This window comes from Pseudophryne corroboree, chromosome 2 (assembly GCF_028390025.1).
Source record: "Pseudophryne corroboree isolate aPseCor3 chromosome 2, aPseCor3.hap2, whole genome shotgun sequence".
NCBI lineage: Eukaryota > Metazoa > Chordata > Amphibia > Anura > Myobatrachidae > Pseudophryne > Pseudophryne corroboree.
Genome location: NC_086445.1, coordinates 541,246,932 through 541,272,703, shown reverse-complemented (window position 1 = coordinate 541,272,703; position 25,772 = coordinate 541,246,932). Strand labels below are relative to the sequence as shown.

The window sequence follows — 25,772 nt, the reverse complement described above, 5'->3', positions numbered from 1 at the left end:
TTTCTAAGATAAAAATATGCAATTTATATATTTACTCTGTAATTATAGGCGGAGCTATAATAAATATATAGGTATATAAGTTAAAATTCATTTGTATACAAAATTTTGTTACAACTGAAGAATCTTCTCTCAGAAGGGTTTGTTGCCCCTGAAGATCTTCTGGACAGTGACCCTTGTACACCCTGGGTTAAGACTCATAGAACTCACCAGCAGGTCTTCTTGCCTATAATAGCCGCTTTTCCCATAAGGCTTTAAGTGCCTACCGGTACTGGGATGCCATCAGGACTTACGCCACTGGTGGTAGTATGAGCTTAACCTTTGACTGAGTGACCCGAGTCAATGCCGATAGAACGAAAGACTCAAAGAAGAGAGGAGCTGCTCAAAGACAGAAAACAAGAGAAAGAGGGTGGTACTATAGTGCCAGGGAAAAACGGGGAGATCCAAAGAGGTAAACACTGGAGTCTGCGATCGAGGACAAGACAGGAGTAACTAGGTCTAGAATACAATAGGGATATGAGAGCTCAGAACCAGTAGGTGGAATACTGGAAATGGTAGTGACGTGTAACAAATTGACAGGGGAGCGCAGCCATTACATGATATACAGTATAAGAGGAGTAGGATATTGGAGCTTTGGATGTAGAGGCTCACAAACTTACGCAGAGTGTAAATTTACATAAATGATGTTATAATAGTTGGATGACTTATTATATCCCTCTCCTTTGTGGGAGGATGATAGAGAAAAAAAAGTCCGGCCTCCACCTTCCCCATAGCCGGCCAATCACACTCCTTAGATCTTACTTCTCTATCATCCTCTGATGGATACTGGAGCTTGGGACGTAGAGGCTCAGAAGCTCACTGCAGTGTACATTTAAATAAATGATGTTATTATGGCAAGGATGGCAAGGATGTTTAAAGATCTTATCTTCACTGAGGAAACGTCAGATGATATAGTTACTGGTTACAAGGGCCTCAGAGAATGGATGGGTGATGTTATGCCATATCAAGTGCAGCAGAGCTCATGAAGGGTTCCCCGATGTAATCTGCAGCAGGACAGCTATATCCTGGTCTCAAATGAGAATCCCCGGAAGAGTTCCTGGTGGACGGAACTAATTGGTGACTCACAGGCTGATGGTGTAGCTGACAGAAGATCTGAGAACGCCAGGTCTGGAAGCGACTTCTTAGGTGGCTGCAGAGAGAAGAAATAAGAGACGTGTATTTTATCTAAATAGGGAGAGAAAACGCCCTTACTGTATATATGTCAGACGAAATCTGGTCATGTGACCGGTGCTTGAGATCCCGGTGGTCACCATGCTAACTCTGGCATCCTGAGAGATCAAAAGCCCTATACAGTCGGCATGCCGACTAACAGGGACTATTGTCACTTGTGGGTGTCCACGACACCCATAGAGCTAGAACAGAACCTGTGGTGAGCACAGCAAGCCATGAGCCCGCAAGGGGCTTTGTTGCCCTCGCCTTTCCCCCCGGAATTCTGTGGCTGGGATCCCGGGGTCGGTATGCTGACGGCTGGAATCCCCACCGCCAGCCCCAACACTGTCAAGACAATACAAGTATATAATAATATTGTATTCATATCAGGGGAATTCACATTCACCTGTACCAATTATCATCTGGCTGCAATCTATATACAACGACTACACCAAATGTCAGTAAGAAATGAGCCATGGCAGCTTTATACATACACACCACAGACACACAAAGTACAAGACTCTTAGACCGCCAGCTTTTAACATGGGTTATTGCACATGAGTGCACATAACCCGTGTTGCTGTGTGGTCTGAAAGGGCCCAGTTGCAATAAACTGTTTCAAGTTACCCGGTATTCCAACTCAGGTAGCGAGCAGGGTTGAACACGTGTTCAACCCGGCTCGCTGTACTGTGTGAACAGGAAGCTGGGTCAATGCAACCCATTTCCCATTCACTCTGTGTGGACAGGCAGCGCTTGGAGATCATGTGATCTCTAAGCATAGCCCCCACCGCATCCCTGCTGACGTCACCGGTGGCGAGGGGCCTGAGGCAGGTTGCATGCAGGCAGTGTAAAGGGGTATAACAGTGCACTTACTTTGCTGGGTATGAATGGGGGTGGTATCTTGCGGGCCTCTAGCCTCTCCCAATCCATACTCCAGAAGAAGGGATGGTCTCTAATTACACCATCCACACCCAGACGCTTATCAGGATCTTCACACAGGAGCTGAAAAGAGCAACAAGAACATAATTATTTAACAGCTGAGCTGCAAATGAAATTGTGACCCATATATAGCTAGACATTCATTAGATATTATTTACCTACAGCATCAAACAAGTTACAGTCAGGCTTTTGCCACATCATATTCAAGAATAAATGTGTGATAGGTAAAAGGTCATTTACACTTAATCATTTTTTAGACTTCAAAAGAAATGTGTATATGATATCTGTGTTTGAAATGATGTATGTTGGGTTCTCAGGTCAGTCATTTAATACATTGCACAGATATGAAATACACATGCTGCGTGTCTGCGCTGGGGTTACCCCCACACATAATGCATAACACACACAGCAGTAACCAGGGCTCCCATCAGTAAATGTGGAGATAAGTAAAAAAAACAGACAAGGCCGATTCCGCCTGCTCCTCCCCCTCTCCTCTTACTGGGTATCAGATAGGAAATGCTCCATGCCTGACCATCAGGAGGGATCAGAGTAACAGGAGTCATGCTAGCCATACATCAGACCAACTTTTCTCCAACACTCCAAACTTCCAACCATCCAACTTGTCTGTTCAACTAAAACAGTGCCCCACACATCTCACCAACTTTTTACCAGTGCTCCACACATCTAACCAACTTTCTCTAACGTCCTAAGTGGATGCTGGGGACTCCGTAAGGACCATGGGGAATAGCGGCTCCGCAGGAGACTGGGCACATCTAAAGAAAGCTTTAGGACTATCTGGTGTGCACTGGCTCCTCCCCCTATGACCCTCCTCCAAGCCTCAGTTAGATCTCTGTGCCCGAACGAGAAGGGTGCACACTAGGGGCTCTCCTGAGCTTCTTAGTGAAAGTTTTAGTTTAGGTTTGTTATTTTCAGTGAGACCTGCTGGCAACAGGTTCACTGCATCGAGGGACTAAGGGGAGAAGAAGCAAACTCACCTGCGTGCAGAGTGGATTGGGCTTCTTAGGCTACTGGACATTAGCTCCAGAGGGACGATCACAGGCCCAGCCATGGATGGGTCCCAGAGCCGCGCCGCCGGCCCCCTTACAGAGCCAGAAGACAGAAGAGGTCCGGAAAATCGGCGGCAGAAGACATCCTGTCTTCACCAAGGTAGCGCACAGCACTGCAGCTGTGCACCATTGCTCCTCAGCACACTTCACACTTCGGTCACTGAGGGTGCAGGGCGCTAGGGGGGGGCGCCCTGAGCAGCAATAAAAACACCTTGGCTGGCGAAAATACATCACATATAGCCCGCAGGGCTATATGGATGAATTTTAACCCCTGCCAGAATCCATAAAAAAGCAGGAGAAAAGTCCGCGAAAAAGGGGCGGAGCCTATCTCCTCAGCACACTGGCGCCATTTTCCCTCACAGCTCCGTTGGAGGGAAGCTCCCCTAGCTCTCCCCTGCAGTCACTACACTACAGAAAGGGTTAAAAAAGAGAGGGGGGCACTAATTAGGCACAGTATTAACAATACAGCAGCTATAAGGGGAAAAACACTTATATAAGGTTATCCCTGTATATATATAGCGCTTTGGTGTGTGCTGGCAAACTCTCCCTCTGTCTCCCCAAAGGGCTAGTGGGGTCCTGTCCTCTATCAGAGCATTCCCTGTGTGTGTGCTGTATGTCGGTACGTTTGTGTCGACATGTATGAGGAGAAAAATGATGTGGAGATGGAGCAGATTGCCTGTAATAGTGATGTCACCCCCTATGGGGTCGACACCTGAGTGGATGAACTGTTGGAAGGAATTACGTGACAGTGTCAGCTCTGTATAAAAGACAGTGGTTGACATGAGACAGCCGGCTACTCAGCTTGTGCCTGTCCAGACGTCTCATAGGCCGTGAGGGGCTCTAAAGCGCCCGTTACCTCAGATGGCAGATATAGACGCCGACACGGATACTGACTCCAGTGTCGACGGTGAAGAGACAAATGTGACTTCCAGTAGGGCCACACGTTACATGATTAAGGCAATGAAAAATGTTTTACACATTTCTGATAATACGAGTACCACCAAAAGGGGTATTATGTTCGGTGAGGAAAAACTACCTGTAGTTTTCCTGAATCTGAGAAATTAAATGAGGTGTGTGATGATGCGTGGTTTTCCCCCGATAACAACTGATAATTTCTAAAATGTTATTGGCATTATATCCTTTCCCGCCAGAGGTTAGGGTGCGTTGGGAAACACCCCCTAGGGTGGATAAAGCGCTCACACGCTTGTAAGGGCTCTACCCTCTCCTGAGATGGCCGCCCTTAAGGATCCTGCTGATAGAAAGCAGGAGGGTATCCTAAAATGTATTTACACACATACTGGTGTTATACTGCGACCAGCAATCGCCTCAGCCTGGATGTGCAGTGCTGGGTTGGCGTGGTCGGATTCCCTGACTGAAAATATTGATACCCTAGATAGGGACAGTATATTTTTGCCTATAGAGCATTTAAAAGATGCATTTCTATATATGCGTGATGCACAGCGGAATATTTGCCGACTGGCATCAAGTCTAAGTGCGTTGTCCATTTCTACCAGTAGAGGGTTATGGACACGTCAGTGGTCAGGTGATGCGTATTCCAAACGGCATTTGGAAGTATTGCCTTAATAAGGGGAGGAGTTATTTGGGGTCGGTCTTTCAGACCTGGTGGCCACGGCAACAGCTGGGAAATCCACGTTTGTACCCCAGGTCGCCTCTCAACATGAGAAGACGCCGTATTATCAGGCGCAGTCTTTTCGTGGACAAGCGGGCAAAATGTTCCTCATTTCTGCCCCGTGACAGAGGGAGAGGAAAAAGGCTGCAGAAATCAGCCAGTTCCCAGGAACAGAAACCCTCTCCCGCCTCTGCCAAGCCCTCAGTATGACGCTGGGGCTTTACAAGCAGAATCAGGCACGGTGGGGGGCCCGTCTCAATGAATTTCAGCGCGCAGTGGGCTCACTCGCAAGTAGACCCCTGGATCCTTCAGGTGATATCTCAGGGGTACAAATTAGAATTCGAGACGTCTCCCCCTCGCCGTTTTCCTAAAGTCGGCTTTACCGATGTCTCCTTCTGACAGGGAGACAGTTTTGGAAGCCATTCACAAGCTGTATTCCCAGCAGGTGATAATCAAGGTACCCCTCCTGCAACAGGGAACGGGGTATTATTCCACACTGTTGTGGTACCGAAGCCGGACGGCTCGGTGAGACCGATTCTAAATCTAAAATCTTTGAACACTTACATACAGAGGTTCAAATTCAAGATTGAGTCACTCAGAGCAGTGATTGCGAACCTGGAAGAAGGGGACTACATGATGTCTCGGGACATCAAGGATGCTTACCTTCATGTCAAAATTTACCCTTCTCACCAAGGGTACCTCAGGTTTATGGTACAGAACTGTCACTATCAGTTCAGACGCTGCCGTATGGATGGTCCACGGCACCCCGGGTCTTTACCAAGGTAATGGCCGAAATGATGATATTCCTTCGAAGGAAGGGAATTTTAGTTATCCCTTACTTGGACGATTCCCTGATAAGGGTAAGATCCAGGGAACAGTTGGAGGTCGGTGTAGCACTATCTCAGGTAGTGTTGCGGCAGCACGATTGGATTCTCAATATTCCAAAATCACAGCTGGTTCCGACGACTTGTCTTCTGTTCCTAGGGATGATCCTGGACACAGTCCAGAAAAAGGTGTTTCTCCCGGAGGGGAAAGACAGGGAGTTATCTGAGCTAGTCAGGAACCTCCTAAAACCGAGCCAAGTCTCAGTGCATCAATGCACAAGGGTTCTGGGTAAAATGGTGGCTTCCTACGAAGCAATCCCATTCGGCAGATTCCACGCAAGAACTTTCCAGTGGGACCTGCTGGACAAATGGTCCGGGTCGCATCTTCAGATGCATCAGCGGATAACCCTGTCACCAAGGACAAGGGTGTCCCTCCTGTGGTGGTTGCAGAGTGCTCATCTTCTAGAGGGCCGCAGATTCGGCATTCAGGACTGGGTCCTGGTGACCACGGATGCCAGCCTGCGAGGCTGGGGAGCAGTCACACAGGGAAGGAATATCCAGGGCTTATGGTCAAGCCTGGAGACATCACTTCACATAAATATCCTGAGGCTAAGGGCCATTTACAATGCTCTAAGCTTAGCAAGACCTCTGCTTCAAGGTCAGCCGGTGTTGATCCAGTCGGACAACATCACGGCAGTCACCCACGTAAACAGACAGGGTGGCACAAGAAGCAGGAGGGCAATGGCAGAAGCTGCAAGGATTCTTCGCTGGGCGGAAAATCATGTGATAGCACTGTCAGCAGTATTCATTCCGGGAGTGGACAACTGGGAAGCAGACTTCCTCAGCACGACCTCCACCCGGGAGAGTGGGGACTTCACCCAGAAGTCTTCCACATGATTATAAACCGTTGGGAAAAACTCGACAGGTATTGCGCCAGGTCAAGGGACCCTCAGGCAATAGCTGTAGACGCTCTGGTAACACCGTGGGTGTACCAGTCAGTGTATGTGTTCCCTCCTCTGCCTCTCATACCCAAGGTACTGAGATTGATAAGATGGAGAGGAGTAAGCACTATATTCGTGGCTCCGGATTGGCCAAGAAGGACTTGGTAACCGGAACTTCAAGAGATGCTCACGGAGGATCCTTGGCCTCTACCTCTAAGAAGGGACCTGCTCCAACAAGGACCCTGTCTGTTCCAAGACTTACCGCGGCTGCGTTTGACGGCATGGCGGTTGAACGCCGGATCCTGAAGGAAAAAAGGCATTCCGGATGAAGTCATCCCTATCCTGATCAAAGCCAGGAAGGATGTAACCGCAAAACATTATCACCGCATTTGGCGAAAATATGTTGCGTGGTGCGAGGCCAGTAAGGCCCGACGGAGGAAATTCAACTGGGTCGATTCCTACATTTCCTGCAAACAGGAGTGTCTATGGGCCTGAAATTGGGGTCCATTAAGGTTCAAGTTTCGGCCCTGTCAATTTTCTTCCAAAAAGAACTAGCTTCAGTCCCTGAAGTTCAGACGTTTGTAAAAGGGGTACTGCATATACAGCCTCCTTTTGTGCCTCCAGTGGCACTTTGGGATCTCAATGTAGTTTTTTGGGTTCCAAAAGTCACATTGGTTTGAACCACTTAAATCTGTGGAGTTAAAATATCTCACATGGAAAGTGGTCATGCTGTTGGCCCTGGCCTGGGCCAGGCGCGTGTCAGAATTGGCGGCTTTATCCTGTAAAAGCCCTTATCTGATTTTCCATTCGGACAGGGCGGAATTGAGGACTCGTCCTCAGTTTCTCCCTAAGGTGGTTTCAGCGTTTCACCTGAACCAACCTATTGTGGTGCCTGCGGCTACTAGGGACTTGGAGGACTCCAAGTTGCTAGACGTTGTCAGGGCCCTGAAAATATATGTTTCCAGGACGGCTGGAGTCAGAAAATCTGACTCGCTGTTTATCCTGTATGCACCCAACAAGCTGGGTGCTCCTGCTTCTAAGCAGACTATTGCTCGTTGGATTTGTAGTACAATTCAGCTTGCACATTCTGTGGCAGGCCTGCCACAGCCAAAAATCTGTAAATGCCCACTCCACAAGGAAGGTGGGCTCATCTTGGGCGGCTGCCCGAGGGGTCTCGGCTTTACAACTTTGCCGAGCAGCTACTTGGTCAGGAGCAAATACGTTTGTAAAATTCTACAAAATTGATACCCTGGCTGAGGAGGACCTGGAGTTCTCTCAATTGGTGCTGCAGAGTCATCCGCACTCTCCCGCCCGTTTGGGAGCTTTGGTATAATCCCCATGGTCCTTACGGAGTCCCCAGCATCCACTTAGGACGTTAGAGAAAATAAGAATTTACTTACCGATAATTCTATTTCTCGTAGTCCGTAGTGGATGCTGGGCGCCCATCCCAAGTGCGGATTGTCTGCAATACTGGTACATAGTTATTGTTACCAAAAAATCGGGTTATTGTTGTTGTGAGCCATCTTTTCAGAGGCTCCTTCTGTTATCATGCTGTTAACTGGGTTCAGATCACAAGTTGTACAGTGTGATTGGTGTGGCTGGTATGAGTCTTACCCGGGATTCAAAATCCTTCCTTATTGTGTACGCTCGTCCAGGCACAGTATCCTAACTGAGGCTTGGAGGAGGGTCATAGGGGGAGGAGCCAGTGCACACCAGATAGTCCTAAAGCTTTCTTTAGATGTGCCCAGTCTCCTGCGGAGCCGCTATTCCCCATGGTCCTTACGGAGTCCCCAGCATCCACTACGGACTACGAGAAATAGAATTATCGGTAAGTAAATTCTTATTTTTCATCAGACCAACCAACCTTCCAACTTCTGTCCAACTTGTGATGTCACTGAAGTAGGCGGACAGTGCCTGCCTACAGTTCTTCAGTTTTGTTTTGTTTTTTAATTTCAAAACATGCAGAAGTGTCTTTTTTTCAGTGAAACTGGGCTTTTCTTTCACCACCATACATTTATTAGATTTACTTATTTTTATACTGAACTATGGATACCAGCATGGTTGGGCTGCCAAGGCAAATATATATATATATATATATATATAAGATGTAGATATTCGGCACTCCCAATGTAGTAAAATGTACAGCTTGCCTGGTGCCCTCTTTTTTGGAGGCACAAGTATTATTTATATATTTTTAAAAAGATTATTATTATATATATATATATATTTTTTTTTTTTTTAAATGGAATGGGAAAAACCCGAAAAAAATTTGCGTGGGGTCCCCCCTCCAACGCATAACCAGCCTCAGGCTCTTCGAGCCGGTCCTGGTTCTAAAAATCCGGGGGAAAAACGGACAGGGGATCCCCCGTATTTTTAAAACCAGCACCGGGCTCTGCGCCTGGTGCTGGTGCAAAAAATACGGTGGACAAAAAGAGTAGGGGTCCCCCATATTTTTTACACCAGCATCAGGCTCCACTAGCTGGACAGATAATGCCACAGCCGGGGGTCACTTTTATACAGTGCCCTGCGGCCATGGCATTAAATATCCAACTAGTCACCCCTGGCCGGGGTACCCTGGGGGAGTGGGGACCACTTCAATCAAGGGGTCCCCCCCCCAGCCACCCAAGGGCCAGGGGTGAAGCCCGAGGCTGTCCCCCCCCATCCAAAGGCTGGAATATTGTTTTTTCCAGTAGTACTACAAGTCCCAGCAAGCCTCCCCCGCAAGCTGGTACTTGGAGAACCACAAGTACCAGCATGCGGGAGAAAAACGGGCCCGCTGGTACCTGCAGTTCTAATGGGAAAAAAATACCCAAATAAAAACAGGAGACACACACCGTGACAGTAAAACTTTATTTCACACGTCGACACGCACATACTTACCTATGTTGACACGAAGCAGTCGGTCCTCTTCTCCAAGTAGAATCCACGGGTACCTGAAAATAAAAGATAATTATACTCATCTGATCCAGCGTCCTTATACGTAATGCCACCCCTGTAGTAGTAGCATCCTTATACGTAATGTTCCCCCAGTAGTAGTACCGCCCTTATACATAATGCCCCCCCAGTAGTAGTAGCATCCTTACATGTAATGCCCTCCCAGTAGTAGTAGCACCGTCCTTATACATAATGCCCCCCAGTAGTAAGAGTCCTTATACATAATGCCCCCCAGTAGTAAGAGTCCTTATACATAATGCCCCCCCAGTAGTAGCGTCCTTATATGTAATGCCCCCCCAGTATTAGTAGCCTCCTTATACATAATGCCCCCCCAGTAGTAGTAGCATCGTTATATGTAATGCCCCCCTGTAGTAGTAGCGTTCTTATACATAATGCCCCCCCAGTAGTAGTAGCATCGTTATATGTTATGCCCCCATGTAGTAGTAGCGTTCTTATACATAATGCCCCCCAGTAGTAGTAGCATTGTTATAGGTAATGCCCCCCCAGTAATAGTAGCATCCTTATACATAATGCCCCCCCAGCAGTAGTATCGTTATATGTAATGCCCCCCCCAGCAATAGTAGCGTCCTTATACGTAATGCCCCCCTATAGTAGTAGCGTCCTTATACGTAATGCCCCTCCTATAGTAGTAGCGTCCTTGCATGTAATGGCCCCCCTAGCAGTGGCGTTCATAAAGCGCGCACACACAGACATACCTCACACACACACAATTCACACATATATACAGACACACACACACACACCCCACCTTGCACACACACACATCTCCACCATACACACACACACACACTTCACATATATACAAACACACACACACACACACACACACACACACACACACACACATATATACAAACACACACACACATATATACAAACACACACACACACACTCACTTCTCTCTCACCCTCCACTTACCAAGTCTGGCTGGCCGTCACTGCAAAGCTGTCTGGTCCCGTGTAGCTCCGCCCCTCTATTCAGTGTAGCTCCACCCCCTCGTGCCGCCGTAGCTCCGCCCCCTTTTCAGACCCCGCACTGCACAGCCCGCTGTCACAGGTGATTGGGGGGGGCGGGCTTTTCATGCTGCCGGCACAGTAGGCGGACACTAGCAGGCAGTGTCCGCCTACTTATCGTTCAGTTGGGGAGAAAGTTTCCCCTACACCTGAACGATTGGTTGGGAAAATCAAACAGGTTTGATTTTCCCAACTAGTTGGACAGACCGTTTCTGTCCGTTTTTCAGCGTGTGGGAGCAAACGGCTGATAATCGTTTCCTCCCACACACTGCCAGATTATCTTTCCAACCAGCCAACTAGTTGGCTGGTTGGAAAGATATCGTCCTGATGTATGGCCAGCTTAAGACATACACCCAGGGCAGAGAAGTGTAACTTGCACCTTATGTAGAAATTGGAAATTGTCTCTGAACACTGATGCAGGACACTGAAAAATATTAAAACCTTTCCTTGGGAACCTGTAAGACCAATATAGATGCTTTTCAAAGGGTAATTTCTTCTTAATTGAGATTATAGACTAAGAGGCCCATTTATCAAACAGTATTTGTGGCTGTGTCACCAAAAACACCGGTTTCCGTGAGCTTTCCACAAATACTATGTATCCCTGGAATGTATGAAGGAGGGATCGCTGTAGGTATCTCCGATACTTGCTGTGATCCCTCCATTGCTATGGTGGATGCAATGCTGCCCAATGTAACAATATTGGGAAACACAGAATGTGATGGCAGATAAGAACCATTGATCATTATTTCTTTGTAAGGGTATCTTTATGTCTATCCCATGCATGCTTAAATTGCTCTACTGTCTTACTCTCTACCACCTCTGATAGAAGGCTATTCCACTTGTCCACTACTCTTTCTGTGAAGTAATTTTTCATCAAATTTCCCCTGAACCTACCTCCCTCCAGTTTCAGTGCATGTCCTTGTGTTCTAATACTTCTCTTCATTTGAAGAATGTTTCCCTCCTGGACTTTGTTAAAACCCTTGATATGTTTGAAAATTTCTATCATGTCCCCCCTTTCTCTTCTCTGCTCCATACTATACATATTGAGATATTTTAGTCTTTCTGGGTAAGTTCTGTGATGTAGGCCATGCACCATTTTAGTTGCCCTTCTTTGTACAGTCTCTAATGTATTAATATCCTTCTGAAGATATGGCCTCCAGAATAGAACACAGTATTCTAGATGAGGCCGTACCAAGGACCTATACAGTGGCATTATTACTTCTTTATTTCTGCTGCTGATTCATCTCCCCATGCAACTAAGCATCTGACTAGCCTTCCTCATTGCTTTGTTACATTGCTTACCTGCCTTTAAGTCACCTGAACTAGTGACTCCTAGATCCCTTTTCCTCCTCAGTAGTTTCCAGTATAGTGTCATTAAAACTATATTTAGCTTTTGGACTTTTGAGACCCAAGTGCATGATTTTGCATTTTTTGGCATTAAACTGTAATTGCCACACTCTTGACCATTCCTCTAGTCTACCTAGATCCTCATTCATTTGTTTTACCCCTCCTGGTCCTCCTGGTGTGACTACCATGTTGCATACCTTTGTGTCATCTGCAAAAATACTTTCCCTTTAATGCCATTAGCAATGTCACCAATAAAGATATTAAAATGCACTGGTCCAAGTACAGATCCGTGGGGTACTCCACTGGTAACATTTCCCTCCTGTGAATGCACTCCATTCACTACAACTCTCTGTTTTCTATCTTGCAACAAAGACAAAGAGTGATCTGGCAACCTGAGCTGCATACTCAGCACTTACTCACACTCACCTTTTCAATGATGTTTTCAGCATCATGATCTAATGAAAAGTCCTGTATGTCAACTAGCCTGCTATCTTCCGGGGATTGTCCGGTCAGCATTTGGAATAGGACAACTCCAAATGAGAACCAGTCTGCCGAGGTGTTATACCCGAGGAAATCTTCCATCTGCCAATAGAATGACATGATTTACTATATAATATAGGTTTATTCAATAATGATAATATAAGTCTGAACAGTATACACTGTTTCCATTGGGGAATGCACATGTATCAAAGGAAATAATACATACATGTAACACATCACTGATTAGAATAATTATACTGGTAAATGTTATAAACATAAAAAGTAATATATTTTATTTACTGATTTTATCACTTTATGGGGCCTATTTATCAATAAATATTTGTGGAAAATCCTCCCAAAACACATGTTGTCATGAGGTACCTGTAAGTAATAAGTATTCTAATAATATATGTGCAGGGGAGCACAGCAGCTATTGGAGACACAGTACCTGCTGTGGTTCCCTGTTTTCACTCACAATAGCAGCCCCATAAGTTTCTATAGGGACTGGTGTTTTGCTGAATTTACCAAGCTCCTTGGCCCCATATCTCATGCCATATCAAGAGTAACTGGAGAGGGATCCTATGGATACCTATAAATCATAAACCTATGGATCAGTACAAATTAGAAACCTATATGGGCTGCGTTTGTGAGCAAAGATGGGAGGCCGCAGCAGATATCTCCGATACTGGCACACCCCACTTGTCCTGGCACAGTCAGCAGACCGCGCATGTGCAATAGTGCGCCCAGATCCTGAAGATCCCTCCTCCTACATGTTGGTGGGGATGATAGTAGTAACCCTTAGTGGTACCAGCTTTACTCAAACATTTACAACCAAGGGGATCATTCTACACACTCTGAATCCTCTTTCAATTGATAACAGAGCTAACACCATATGAAGATGGCATTTACTAACACTGTCAAACTCCACAAACATTTACTTTTCTGAGCTTGATAAATAGCACAACCGTAACATTCCCGCACATTGTAGTGGGACTGCAGTGTGCTCCAGTGCCGTAACTACGTGGCACACAGCGCAGTCGCACTGAGGGCGCAATGGCCAGCGGCTTGGTATGAGTGAATTTGACTCATTACAAGTCGCCTGTGCCGGAGGAGCAGAGGGAGTAGCGGAGAAGGAGGAGGAGGGAGCCGCAGCAGCGCTATGTAATTGGTAGCGGCGCCGCTGCAGCAGTCCCTCTCCTTCAGCATTGGCTGGCCCGGCGCTGCTGTGAATGCTGGGATGCGCTTCCCTCATCCCAGCATTCACAGCGGCGGTGACCAGCCAATGCTGAAGGAGAGGTACAGCTGCATGCGGCGCCGACGGCAATTACAGTGCGCTGCTGCGGCTCCCTCCTCCCTACTCCTCCTTCTCCCCTGCCACCCGGAGCTGCCAGCACCAAGGAACCTGACTGCCTGAGAGCTGGTAAGTATCATCTATTCTTTTCTATCTATCTATCTATCTATCTATCTATCTATCTATCTGTCTACCTAATGTGTAAAAGTGGGACGCTGTCTGCCGTGATGTGTAAAAAAGGGGACGCTGTCTGCCGTAATGTGTAAAAAGGGTAATCTGTCCGCAGTAATGTGTAAGAGGGGCTGAACGTGGTGTAGTGGTGCCTCTATGCGGCGTAATTTGAATAATGGAGACTACTATAATATGTAATGTGAATTGGTATTGTTTTGTTGCCACACCCCTTCCCCATGAAGTCTCGCCCCTATATTATTTGCGCGCGACTAGGCTAAATGTAATAGCCTCCGAGTTGCTGGACTTTGTGCGTCTGCCCGTTTTTTAAAGTAGCAATCATTTATATGGCAAAACCAAACTGATTTTGCCTTAAAAATTATTGCTGGATTAAAAAATGGGCAGACTCACACTAATGGGCAAAACCACATTGCACTGCAGGTGGGGCAGATGTAACATGTGCAGAGAGACGTCGATTTGGGTGGGGAGTGTTCAAACTCAAATCAAAATTGCAGTGTACAAATAAAGTAGCCAGTATTTACCCTGCACAGAAACAATATAACCTACCCAAATCTAACTCTCTCTGCACATGTTACATCTGCCCCACCTGCAGTGCAGCATGGTTTTGCCCATTAGTATGCTTTTTTGATTTGGTAACAAACCTGAATAACCCCCTCAGTCAGCTCGGGAGGCAATTACATTTAGTCCCATATATGAGAAATCCACTAATATCCTTTATGACTCACCTCGGGGGCAATATAGCCTGTTGTTCCTGCATATTCAGTGGCGACGTCTCCTTCATGCATGTTGTTTAATGCAAGGCCCAAATCTGCAATCTTAATATGGCCGTCTCCATGGATGAGAATATTCTCTGGTTTGATGTCTCTGTAAAAAGGAAGATCCTCTAAGTAATACAAGCTGCTGAGATGGACCAGCACATGACATAACTTACAATTACATCTTTCAATATGTAATTAACACTACAAAGGGTTTTCCCATAATCAGTGTGATTGCGGGCATTCCCACAAAGCCACACCCCTTTTCATGAGGCCACTGCCCCTTTTCGTGGGTATGTGCCTTTGGCGCGCAGCAGTGTCCCTACTTGGACAGTGACGATGTTGGGAGGTATGTCTCATATAGACCAAGCTCAGTGAGGGTGTATCACTGCGGCTATTCTAGGTGTAAGAGTAAATATGGCTGTGACCAGGTGTATCTATTACACCTAGTATAGGGTAGGTACAAGTGTGCACTGATAGCAGTGACTAGAAGTAAACCAATCATACACATAGGAGGCGGGCGCACAGCAAGACGCCTACAGCTCTGCATATGGGGAATATACACACGTCTTCCATGCATGCAGCTCAGGGTGATTTCCATACAACCCAGCATCAGGCCCTATCTGTGTATGGTCAGTCTCCTGCACTCATCATTGTAAATAAGACACAAGTGTACAAAGACATATAAGCGTCAGAACTGAGACAGGAAACAATGATCTACTACAATGAGAGGACAGATGTACTTACCGATGGATGTAGCCCTTGGAATGCAGATGTTCCAGTCCACACACAATCTCCGCTGCATAGAAACTGGCAGAGAAAGAAAGGAAACTGCTGTAACCATAGGTAACAGGCTCAGAAAGAGGCTACACACAGAATTACACCTGTACCATGTGACACTGGGGTGTACAACTCACTACATAAATACATAACACACTGATAACACCTCTCCCCTACTGCTCAGGACGGTATAGCACACTGGGGGCCATTTATCATAGATTGCATATTCAATGTGATCTGAGCGGGATCTTACCTCCCAGGATCACATTGCAATATGCGATCACAACGAGCAGATGTATCAATCAGCACCTGCAGGGACAAGGGCTCCGAAAGGATCTCAACCCTGCCATGTGCTGTGATGGCTGCCGGGGCTCCTGCGCATGCGCGGTCAGCTTATATTAATACAATGCCTCCATCCACCAATCCCTGTAACCCTGAATGTATTCCCTGACCAGACTCTCATCCACTCAGTCTCCTTTCAGCTCTTACGTTGCCGTGTTTAGGTCCAAGGCACCAGTTCTTTCCAATAGGTCATAAAGGTCTCCTCCATTGGCATACTCCATTCCCAGGAAGAGGAGCTCCTGTTAGAAGACATATTATGATATATGAATGTTCCTAATCATTGGCATCTACAGACAGCACATAACTCACTGTGATTCCCAGTTTTCAATTGCAAAAACTGCCTCCATAGATTTCTGTGGCGATTGCTTCAATGCTAAATTTACCAAGTCCCAGAATGTAAAGCATGACATCGTTTGGCCTCGGTAACTAACACCATCTTGGCCCCGGTAGGTAACACCATCTTGGCCCCGGTAGGTAACACCATCTTGGCCCCAGTAGGATACACCATCTTGGCCCCGGTAGGTAACACCATCTTGGCCCCGGTAGGTAACACCATCTTGGCCCCGGTAGGTAACACCATCTTGGCCCCGGTAGGTAACACCATCTTGGCCCTGGTAGGTAACACCATCTTGGCCCCGGTAGGTAACACCATCTTGGCCCCAGTAGGTAACACCATCTTGGCCCCAGTAGGTAACACCATCTTGGCCCCGGTAGGTAACACCACCTTGGCCCCGGTAGGTAACACCATCTTGGCCCCGGTAGGTAACACCATCTTGGCTTCCCGGTAGGTAACACCATCTTGGCCGCAGTAGGTTAGCCGTTGTAGTCTATGGGCTATATTCCACAAAAGGTACTAGGAGGGGATCTATAGGATCCCTCCCTGACACTCCCCGCTCACACATGTGCAGTCAGCAGACCGCACATACAGAGCAGCGTGTCCGGCCCTACAACATGAAAGTAAAGAGATCGTATTGGTGATCTCTATACTATTACACATCACTAGAACAGACACCTATCAGAGCCCCTATAGTTGCAAATGATTTTTATTACATGCCGCTAGTCTTCAATTTCTTGTGGCGATAAGTTAAAACTATAGGGTATAATTAATAAATGGGCTAATGAGTAAATTATTTGATACGATGGATAGAGACAGAATATCTGAATTTCCTGTGGGTTGTGCATTGTCTGCATCAAATCCAACCGCAAAATACAGGGTGAGTTTTTTTAGTCAGGTTAAACATAAGTGCTGAATTACAGATGCAGTGTGTAATAGAGTAGAGGTATGATACTAGAATAAAAGTACTACATAAAATTGTTTTCTACATAAAAGTCATCTTAGTATTATTATTATACATGGAAAGATGCCCAGAAATAGCATCTGCTCCAGTACGTGAGGATTCCCAGGAAGGAAAAAAGTCCCAGGTTGCAGCGGCTGCATGTGACCTCACGCAGCCACTGCAGGCCACCCCCATAATGGCCTGAACATGCCTGCGTTGTCCGTACCTCGCCCAGCCAACAGCATTCTAATGCCGTTGGCACGCCCCCTCCCGCCCTGCGACTGTCTCTGCCTATCAATCAGGCAGAGGTGATCGCAGCCTAGAGATGCTTTTAGCATCTCACTTGGCTCCCGGGTGTGGACGCGCTGTGCGCCCCCTGCATGTGCGCACTCCACAAAGACATTAAGACTACGATGGCTGCCGCTGCAGCGATTCAGTCTGAATTCCCCCCAAGACCAAGAGGGTTAGTAGAAATATACATGAACTTACCTCAGTCTGGAAGGCAAAAAGCCCTCGGACGACAAAGGGCGTCCTGACAGCCTGCAGTGCCTCTCTTTCCACCAGCACAGATCTTATCATATCTTCTTCCACCACAACTCTTTTCTTAATGACCTTCACTGCAAGCTGCCTTCTGGTGACAGTGTCAGATGCCAGTAACACCTGTACGGTACAGAGAGACGTTACAGAAGCCGGAGGAAAGAGGTATGGCTCATACAGTAACTAATGAGAACATTCTGTGTCAGGAGATAAGAGAATGGAAGCACAAATGCCTGGAATGAATAAAGTAAGATATGTTGGTCTTGATTACATTGCATTGTCCATGTTGTGGGGTAATTGGGGAGGTCTGGTCACTGCTGTTCTGTGTAGCAGAGGTGAATGGGCGCTGCACACACCTGCCATGGTGCTGAGGATAGTGAGAGGTCATTATGAAGGAGACCAGATGAGGATAAAGGGCAGCCGTGTGCTTTCCATGCACCCATCCATGATACAGATATACCCTATATATGACAGAATGCCCCTGTCCTGTTCCAATCCCCTCCAGTATTGAGTTGTAAGCTATAGTGTGGCATTTGATAAACACACTAACCAGACAATGGGCCTAATTCAGACCTGATCGCTCACTAGGGGCTTTTTGCACTGCTGCAAGCAGATAGTCGCCACCCATAGGGGAGTGTATTTTCACTTTGCAAGTGTGCGATCACATGTGCAGCCGGGCGGTACAAAAAAGCTTTGTGCAGTTTCTGAGTAGCCCAGAGCTTACTCAGCCTCTGCGATCACTTCAGCCTGTCCGGGGCCGGAATTGACATCAGACACCGCCCTGCACACGCCTGGACACGCCTGCGTTTTCCAACCACTCCCAGAAAATGGTCAGTCGCCACCTACAAACGCCCTCATCCTGTCAATCTCCTTGCGATCGGCTGTGTGAACAGATTCTTTGTACAATCCATCGCTGGGCAACGATCCGCTTTGTACTTGTACGATGCGCCTGCGCATTGCGTTGCATATGCATGCACAGTTCTGACCTGATCGCAGCGCAGCCGAAAAACCTAGGGATAAATTTACTAAGATGGGAGTTCTATTTAAGATGGGATGTTGCTCATAGCAACCAATCAGATTCCAGGTATTATCTTCTAGAAGGTGCTAATTAAATGAGAAGTAGAATCTGATTGGTTGCTATGGGCAACATCCCATCTTAAATAGAACTCCCATCATAGTAAATGTACCCCCTAGTGTGTGATCAGGTCTGAATGACCCCCAATGCCATATGTTTGGAGCTGGGACAGTATGTGGGTAACTAGGAGATGTATATGATGGGCACTTTCTTATTATGTGCACAGAAATATTGTTACCACAGCATGCACATACAGGATTTATTTCTGTGCTATAGTAAAAAGTATTATTTTTCTCCAGAGTATTCATTTAAATGTAAATGTGCCAACTGTATTGTGCAGTGACTATCAAGGTGCTGCCCGCTTCCCTTACCCAGTAGCTGTCTCTGGAAATAGGCAGTGTGGCTGCTTATACAGAACTGACAGGCATGTGGGAGACACCAATGTCACTTCAGTGTCCAACCTGCTACCCCATCATTACATTAATATAAACAGTTAACATTTTCTATATTGCATTCTCCTATAATATTGTTTGAATGAACGTATATCCTAGAGGTATATCAGCAGATATATCAGTACAGACCCCCCAAAATCTGCCCAAATCCTCCCTGCAGAAAATACAACCCACCCCCCCCCACTCACACACACCACCTTTTCCACGGGTAGCAGTTGATTTGCCTGCGGACACAATACCAATGGTCATAATCCCAACAGCCATTGACCGACACTCAAAATAGTAAAATACCAACATGGTCAAAATACCGACATTCATTATGCAAACATGTCAAAATGCTGACATGCTTTTTTAAGGACTTTTTGCCCCAAAACAGACTTATTCATACTTTACCATCCCAGTGGACCTGGAGGGGGAATATAATAGTGTGTCGAGTACAGAACACTTAGACGGTGACCATGTTGACCTATGTCGACATGGACACAAACCCCCCCAGAAAAACTCATGTCAGTATTGTGGCATGTTGGTATTTCAAATGTCGATATTCTGACTATGTTGGCATGTTCATCATGTCGGCATAATGGATGTCGGTATTTTGACTGTGTCGGTATTTTGATTGTCAGTCAATGGCTGTCGGGATTATGACCGTTAGTATTGTGTCCGTCGGTAAATCACAATGAACCCCTTTTCCACATGTAACATTATTCACATCAGTAAAGATAGGCTGCATTTACACACAGACACAAATGGGATTTGGACACAACCCTATATAAATGACTATTGTGTAACCAATGTCACTATGGCAGGTTATTATATATAGCTGTGTGTGTATATACAGTTAGCATAATGGTGACAACATGAGAAATCAGACAGAAAACACAAATCTTACTCTTCCGTAGCTGCCCCGACCGAGCTCTTGGTGGTAAATGAACCGCCCGATGGATAATGGTGTTCTGCAGCCGGGGCCGCTGCCTCCTATTGGGGTAATAAAGGAAGAGGTTATACATCTACTCTTTATATAAATGATGAGTCAGACAGTGGATATTATACAAATCAGTATTCAGCTGCTGCATCGGGGCCTATGGCATCTTGTATTTTAAGGCCCATTGTGAAGGATATTTAAACCAAATACAAGTTATTTTTGTTTTCTAAAAGTGCCACACATATAATTTCCACACATTTACATGTGTTATTAGTTCTTTTATTTTATTAAATACAATTTGTATTTTAGTGCAGCTACAGACATCTTTACATCATTAACAACAAAAGTCCCCAATTCACAGTCACTTACAGCAATATATTGTCACTGTGATGTGTAACATGTTATCCGTTTGGATGGTCGACAGTCATTAGGTCGACTGCCATTAGGTTGACCACTATTGTTCGACATCGACACATGATTGACACATGAAAATGGTCGACACGACAGGTCAACACATGAAAAGGTTGGCATGGCTTTTTTTTTTTAAATAGATTTTTCAATTTTCCATACTTTACCATCCACGTGGACTACGGTTGGGAATAGTAACCTGTGCCGAGTGCAGAGGCAGTGGAGCGAGACACCTTGCCCGCAGCCATGCAAGGGGATGTGGTAAACTAATTGGGGTTCACTAATTGGGGTACCTGGTCATGTTACGGAAAAAATTACACCAAAAACAGTTCAAAAATCCATGTCAACCTTTTCATGTGTTGACCTGTCATGCGTCGACCATTTACATGTGTCGACCATTTGTCCATGTTGACCAATAGTGGTCGACCTAAGGACTGTTGACCTTAACATGGTCGACCATTCTTACCGGAACCGTGTAACGCGCTCCCAATTCCTAATAACTATTAGGGTGTATTATACATACAGGGCTCTATGGGGTTTATAACACAGCTCAGTCACTTAGCACAGTCTCTTACTCCATATTATTCACTGATTTTTCTGGTGTAGACATATCTTAATTATTACAGGTGACTATTATATCCTCTGCAGTTATATATCCTGTCTGGGTTTTTTTCATTCAGTGTATAACAGGAAAAGCCTGATTCATCTACCTGAGATATACAAGTTATATTCCACTATATACTATAAATCATGGGTCTTCAACCTGCGGCTCTCCAGCTGCTGTGGAACTACACATCCTAGCATGCCCTGCCTCAGTTTTAGCATACCTTAATATCAAAACTGTGGCAGGGCATGCTGGGATGTGTAGTTTCACAGCAGCTGGAGGGCCACAGTTTGAAGACCTATGCTAAATGATAATTTCAACTCAGTGATAAAATGATGATGAGGAGTAATCAGTAGTGAGGTGCACGGGGACCTGTATGTTATACACACACTATATATATATATATATATATATATATATATATATATATATATATATATATATATATATATATATACACAAATCGCATTCTAACATTTTTTCTTATTTTTTAAAAAGAAATTCATATAACAGCTATTTGACCTAATTTAATTACACCAAATAGTTTTTGTATGGCCACTAATATACTTCTATAATGTTTTCCTATGTTAGTTTGGCTTTTTGCAGGGTACAGGCAGATTTCCCCATTTTCTCCTATACTTATCTCTGCTTTTGCCGGCTTGAATTATTGTGTGGATCCCGTTTTTGGGAGTGCACAGGGTGTGATAAGTGGATTTTGGGGGTGATAGGTGTGATAACATTAGATGTGATGGATACCCCCCCCTAAGTAGTGCTTGGTATAACTTGGCCACAGGCAGGTTCCAGGTAACAGCTGGGGGCAGGGGGCGGGGCTAGGCAGCACAACCGACCAACTGTCATTTCCGTGCCCCAGGGAAGCAGCAGGGATCATTATCTGCGTTTAATATAAAAGGCCGATTACAGGTAATCCCAGGCAGGGCCTCTAGCAGCTAAGTAGCCAATAGTGTAACAGCCCCCATCACTGGTACACTGAGAAAGTACAGCAAAAGAAGTAGATTTGTTATTTTAGAGGTGATGAAATATGCCCTATATGAGAATTTGGCACTATTATGTAGGACATTTACTAGCTGACTGTAGTGGGGATCGCTCCAAGCTTCCAGGCCTCTAATGCCCATTTATCTGGCAGATTGAACCCAATTCAAACAATGTACTTCAATCTCTCATCTAATTTATGGATGCCACAATACCACACTCTGGGTCTTATGTACTAAGCCTTGGGGAGTGATAAAGTAGAGAGAGATAAAGTACCAGCCAATCAGATCCTAACTGCCATGTTACAGTCTATTTTTGAAAAATGACAACTAGGAGCTGATTGGTTGGTACTTTATCCCCCCTCAAAGCTTAGTACATCTGCCCCTCTATGTGAAAGAAACACTGAAATAAATGAACAGTCAGCTACAGTTTGATCTATAGTTAGTAGCAGTGGAGCAAGTTCTCCATATTAAGAGTTTTCTGTGAAAACCATTAATACCTCCTTACCTGGTCTGTCCAATGGAGGGGTGAAATCACTGCCCTTGACCTTCTCTTGGACCACGGCCACATCCAGATGTCTCCTTTTCTGCTTTCTATGCTCATCATCTTGGTGTTTCACCCTCTTCTGCTGTCCTGTCCCTTCTTTTATCTGACGTTTCCTCTTTTTCTTGCCAGTCACAGCCTCAGGGGAAGATGGTTTCTCCCTTTTGTACAGATGACTCTCTGCAGTGAGACTCGACCTGTTCCCTGCTCCAGTCGGAGGGTTCTCATATTCTCCAAGCTCGTTGATTGTAATGAGCTGGAATTCGATGACATCTTCCCCGTTGGGATTTTGAGGACTGCTAGATGGTACAGCACCTCTGCTATTTGCTCCTCCAATCTTTCTGTCTCTGCTCTTCTCTCCACTTCTCTTCTCTCTGCACCTCTCCTGTGCGCTCCTCTTCACTCCATGCCTCTTCTTTATGCTTTTCTTCTCTTCTCGCATCGCTTTTTGGGGTTGGGGTCGCCACTTTCCTTCACTGTGCTCCATCGCTGGCTGCTCAGCTCGGTCTGTTCACACCAACTGTCATTCTGGCTCACGGAATGCTGGGATGGCAGTGGCCGTGAGACCAGCTGCATGCCCCCTGTACTGGCTGTCTTGTATTGCTGAGGCCCCCATATCATTTAATAGGAAGTTATCAGTAATGCTGGTTATTAAACTTTTTTTCCAAACTTTTCACCAAAAGTTAAACCCATTTATATATAGTGTTATGATGGGAGAAAGCTGAAAAACACAGAATTATTGGACAGGCTGACAAAAAAACTTTGATGAGATGTGTACACTCACCACAGCCTTAGCTATGGAACGTAAGAAGACTAAGGACTGAGGGCGGAGTGAATAGCTGACTTGACCCGTGTCCATTATTTTCTTTTATATATATATATATATATATATATATATTAAGCAGGGATGGTGTGGCGCACACGGCTGTATAGGAAAAAGTAAACTCACAGAACCACCATGGTTATCAACGTTTCAATCTTAATGTATATTTTCTTCAGTACCATACAAAATCTACAGTAATATTGAAAAATTGATAACCATAGTGGATCTATAAGTTTTTATCTCCTACACAGCTGTGAGTACCGCACCATCCCTGCTTAATATGTGACTATTTATGTGAGGGCACTGGGTTCAGCTGCATATATATATATATATATCTATATATATTGAGGTAAAATCAGAGTAGCACCCAACGCGTTTCGTCCCTCATGGACTTCACCCCTTGATGAAGTCCATGAGGGACGAAACGCGTTGGGTGCTACTATTTTCTGTGTTTTTATGTACTCTTTTATGAATTTTGGCATATATGTCTCTGACTTTTTTAGCTTAGCCTTTTGCTTCTTTTTTTTATCTAATATTTCTTGACTAGGCTGCATTTGAATATTGTTATTATTTCACATATTACCCCTTTATAGTGCTTTGTCTTTTAAAATTAAATTATATATTTTTATAGCACCTGGTTTTTACATTATTGATTAGACACCTTTGGTCGTTTGCAAATACCTCATCCCCCTGCACCATTTTCTAACTTGTAGGCATATATACCAGTGCCTACATATATTTTTGAGGTTCTTAAGCTGACGCCCTAACATTTTGAAGGGAGTGTCCACCAGGCTATGTTCTGTTAATTATTTCGGAACGTATCTTTCCCGTACTGTCGTAAATACCTTAGATACTACATCTGTGGCGCTGCTAGCTTCTTTTGTACATATATATATATATATAAAAATATAGATAGATAGATAGATAGATAGATAGATAGATAGAGTAAAGCTAAATGTTACTATACACCTACATATATATTCCTAAGAAATGCACTGGCAGGGTTTGTACCTTTGGCCCTTTTACATATTCTCCTACACTTAAGGGCCCTACAGACTGGGTGACCCGCCGCTGAGTTGCCCGACCGCCGATGCGGCAGGCAGGAGACCCGGCGGCGGGGGGACGTGAAGGGGGAGTGGAGTTTCTTCACTCCCCCATCTCTCGGCGCCATAGCAATGCATGCTAATATGGCCAATCTTGTCCATATTGGCCTGCATGCATAAGCGATGGGGCACCAACGATGAACGAGCCCAGGGCCGCGCATCATTCATCGTTGGTGCCTACACACTGCACGATATGAATGAGTTCTCGTTCCTATCGTGCAGTGTTATCTGCCAGTGTGTAGGGCCCTTTACATTTTCTGTATTATCCACTAGGACTTGAGGGGAGAGATGCAGCAGCAGGACCCATTAATTGCCTTAATGTAGCAGGTCCTGCCAAGCAATCTCATACCTCTCCAGCTGGGTCTAACATCACATGACCAGTAGTGCAACTTCACTATGACAGACCTTTAAGTTTCCAATAAATAGCACAATAATAGTTTTGAAATATTTCAAACTCCTGCCGCATGTTTTACTAAATAGTAATATATCTATCTATATATGGGATGTAGTTATGATCCAGGTGGTCAGAATACCGACGCTAGGATCCCTGCTACCAGAATGCCGACAGGGGGCCAAGGGCTATTCCCACTTGTGGGTGTCCACGCATAGAGTGAGAATGAGTCCGCAGCATGGCGTGGGCAGCGAGCATAAATCATTTATGCTAGAAAGCATGTTAACACATGTCAATGGACATGCAGGTGCCCAGTATACACATCATAGGAGAGTCATGTCTCTCTTACGGTGTATACTGGGCACCTGCATGTCCCGAGGAAGGGTCCCACTACGGTCCCGAAATGCTGCATAGACGTTTTGCATGTGCTAGCAGTTTTGCCTTGATGTGTACCATTGACATGTGTTGACATGTTTTCTAGCATGACTGATTTATGCCCATTGGCTATGGATAATATAATGTGATTAATTGGATTGGATAGCTACGTTATATATAAAATATACAGGATTGTTAGATCGAAAAATAGATAGATAGATAGATAGATAGATAGATAGATAGATAGATAGATAGATAGATAGATAGATAGATAATGTGATCAGCTACTGGGGTGCACTCTACCAAACCATCAATGCACCTCCGGAGTGCGGGGCTCAACAGTCTAAGCTCCAATATAAAAAGAAAATTTTCACGTCACGCCATTTACAACATTTTGGATTTTATTACCCATCTTCAGGCAACATACAAATAGTAAATAATAAAATCCTACCTTATGTAACAACACCGGGTGGCGGGGAATGTAATAGGGTGGGAGAATCAGGAACTGAGAG

The 25,772-nt window shown here is 45.4% G+C and overlaps 1 protein-coding gene across 1 annotated transcript; it reads right to left on the bottom strand.

Annotated features, from left to right (window-relative positions):
* LOC135034725 (protein kinase C delta type-like) lies at positions 1–23,120 on the bottom strand. Its single transcript, XM_063954285.1, has 9 exons — positions 22,533–23,120; positions 19,991–20,076; positions 17,527–17,697; positions 15,908–15,999; positions 15,386–15,448; positions 14,609–14,747; positions 12,350–12,505; positions 2,080–2,208; positions 1–1,186 (listed from the first exon to the last, which is right to left on the bottom strand). Exons 1-9 carry the CDS (start codon positions 23,053–23,055, stop codon positions 1,055–1,057), a joined length of 1,491 nt encoding a protein of 496 aa, XP_063810355.1. The 5' UTR covers positions 23,056–23,120; the 3' UTR covers positions 1–1,054.
* Positions 23,121–25,772: the final 2,652 nt, after the last annotated feature.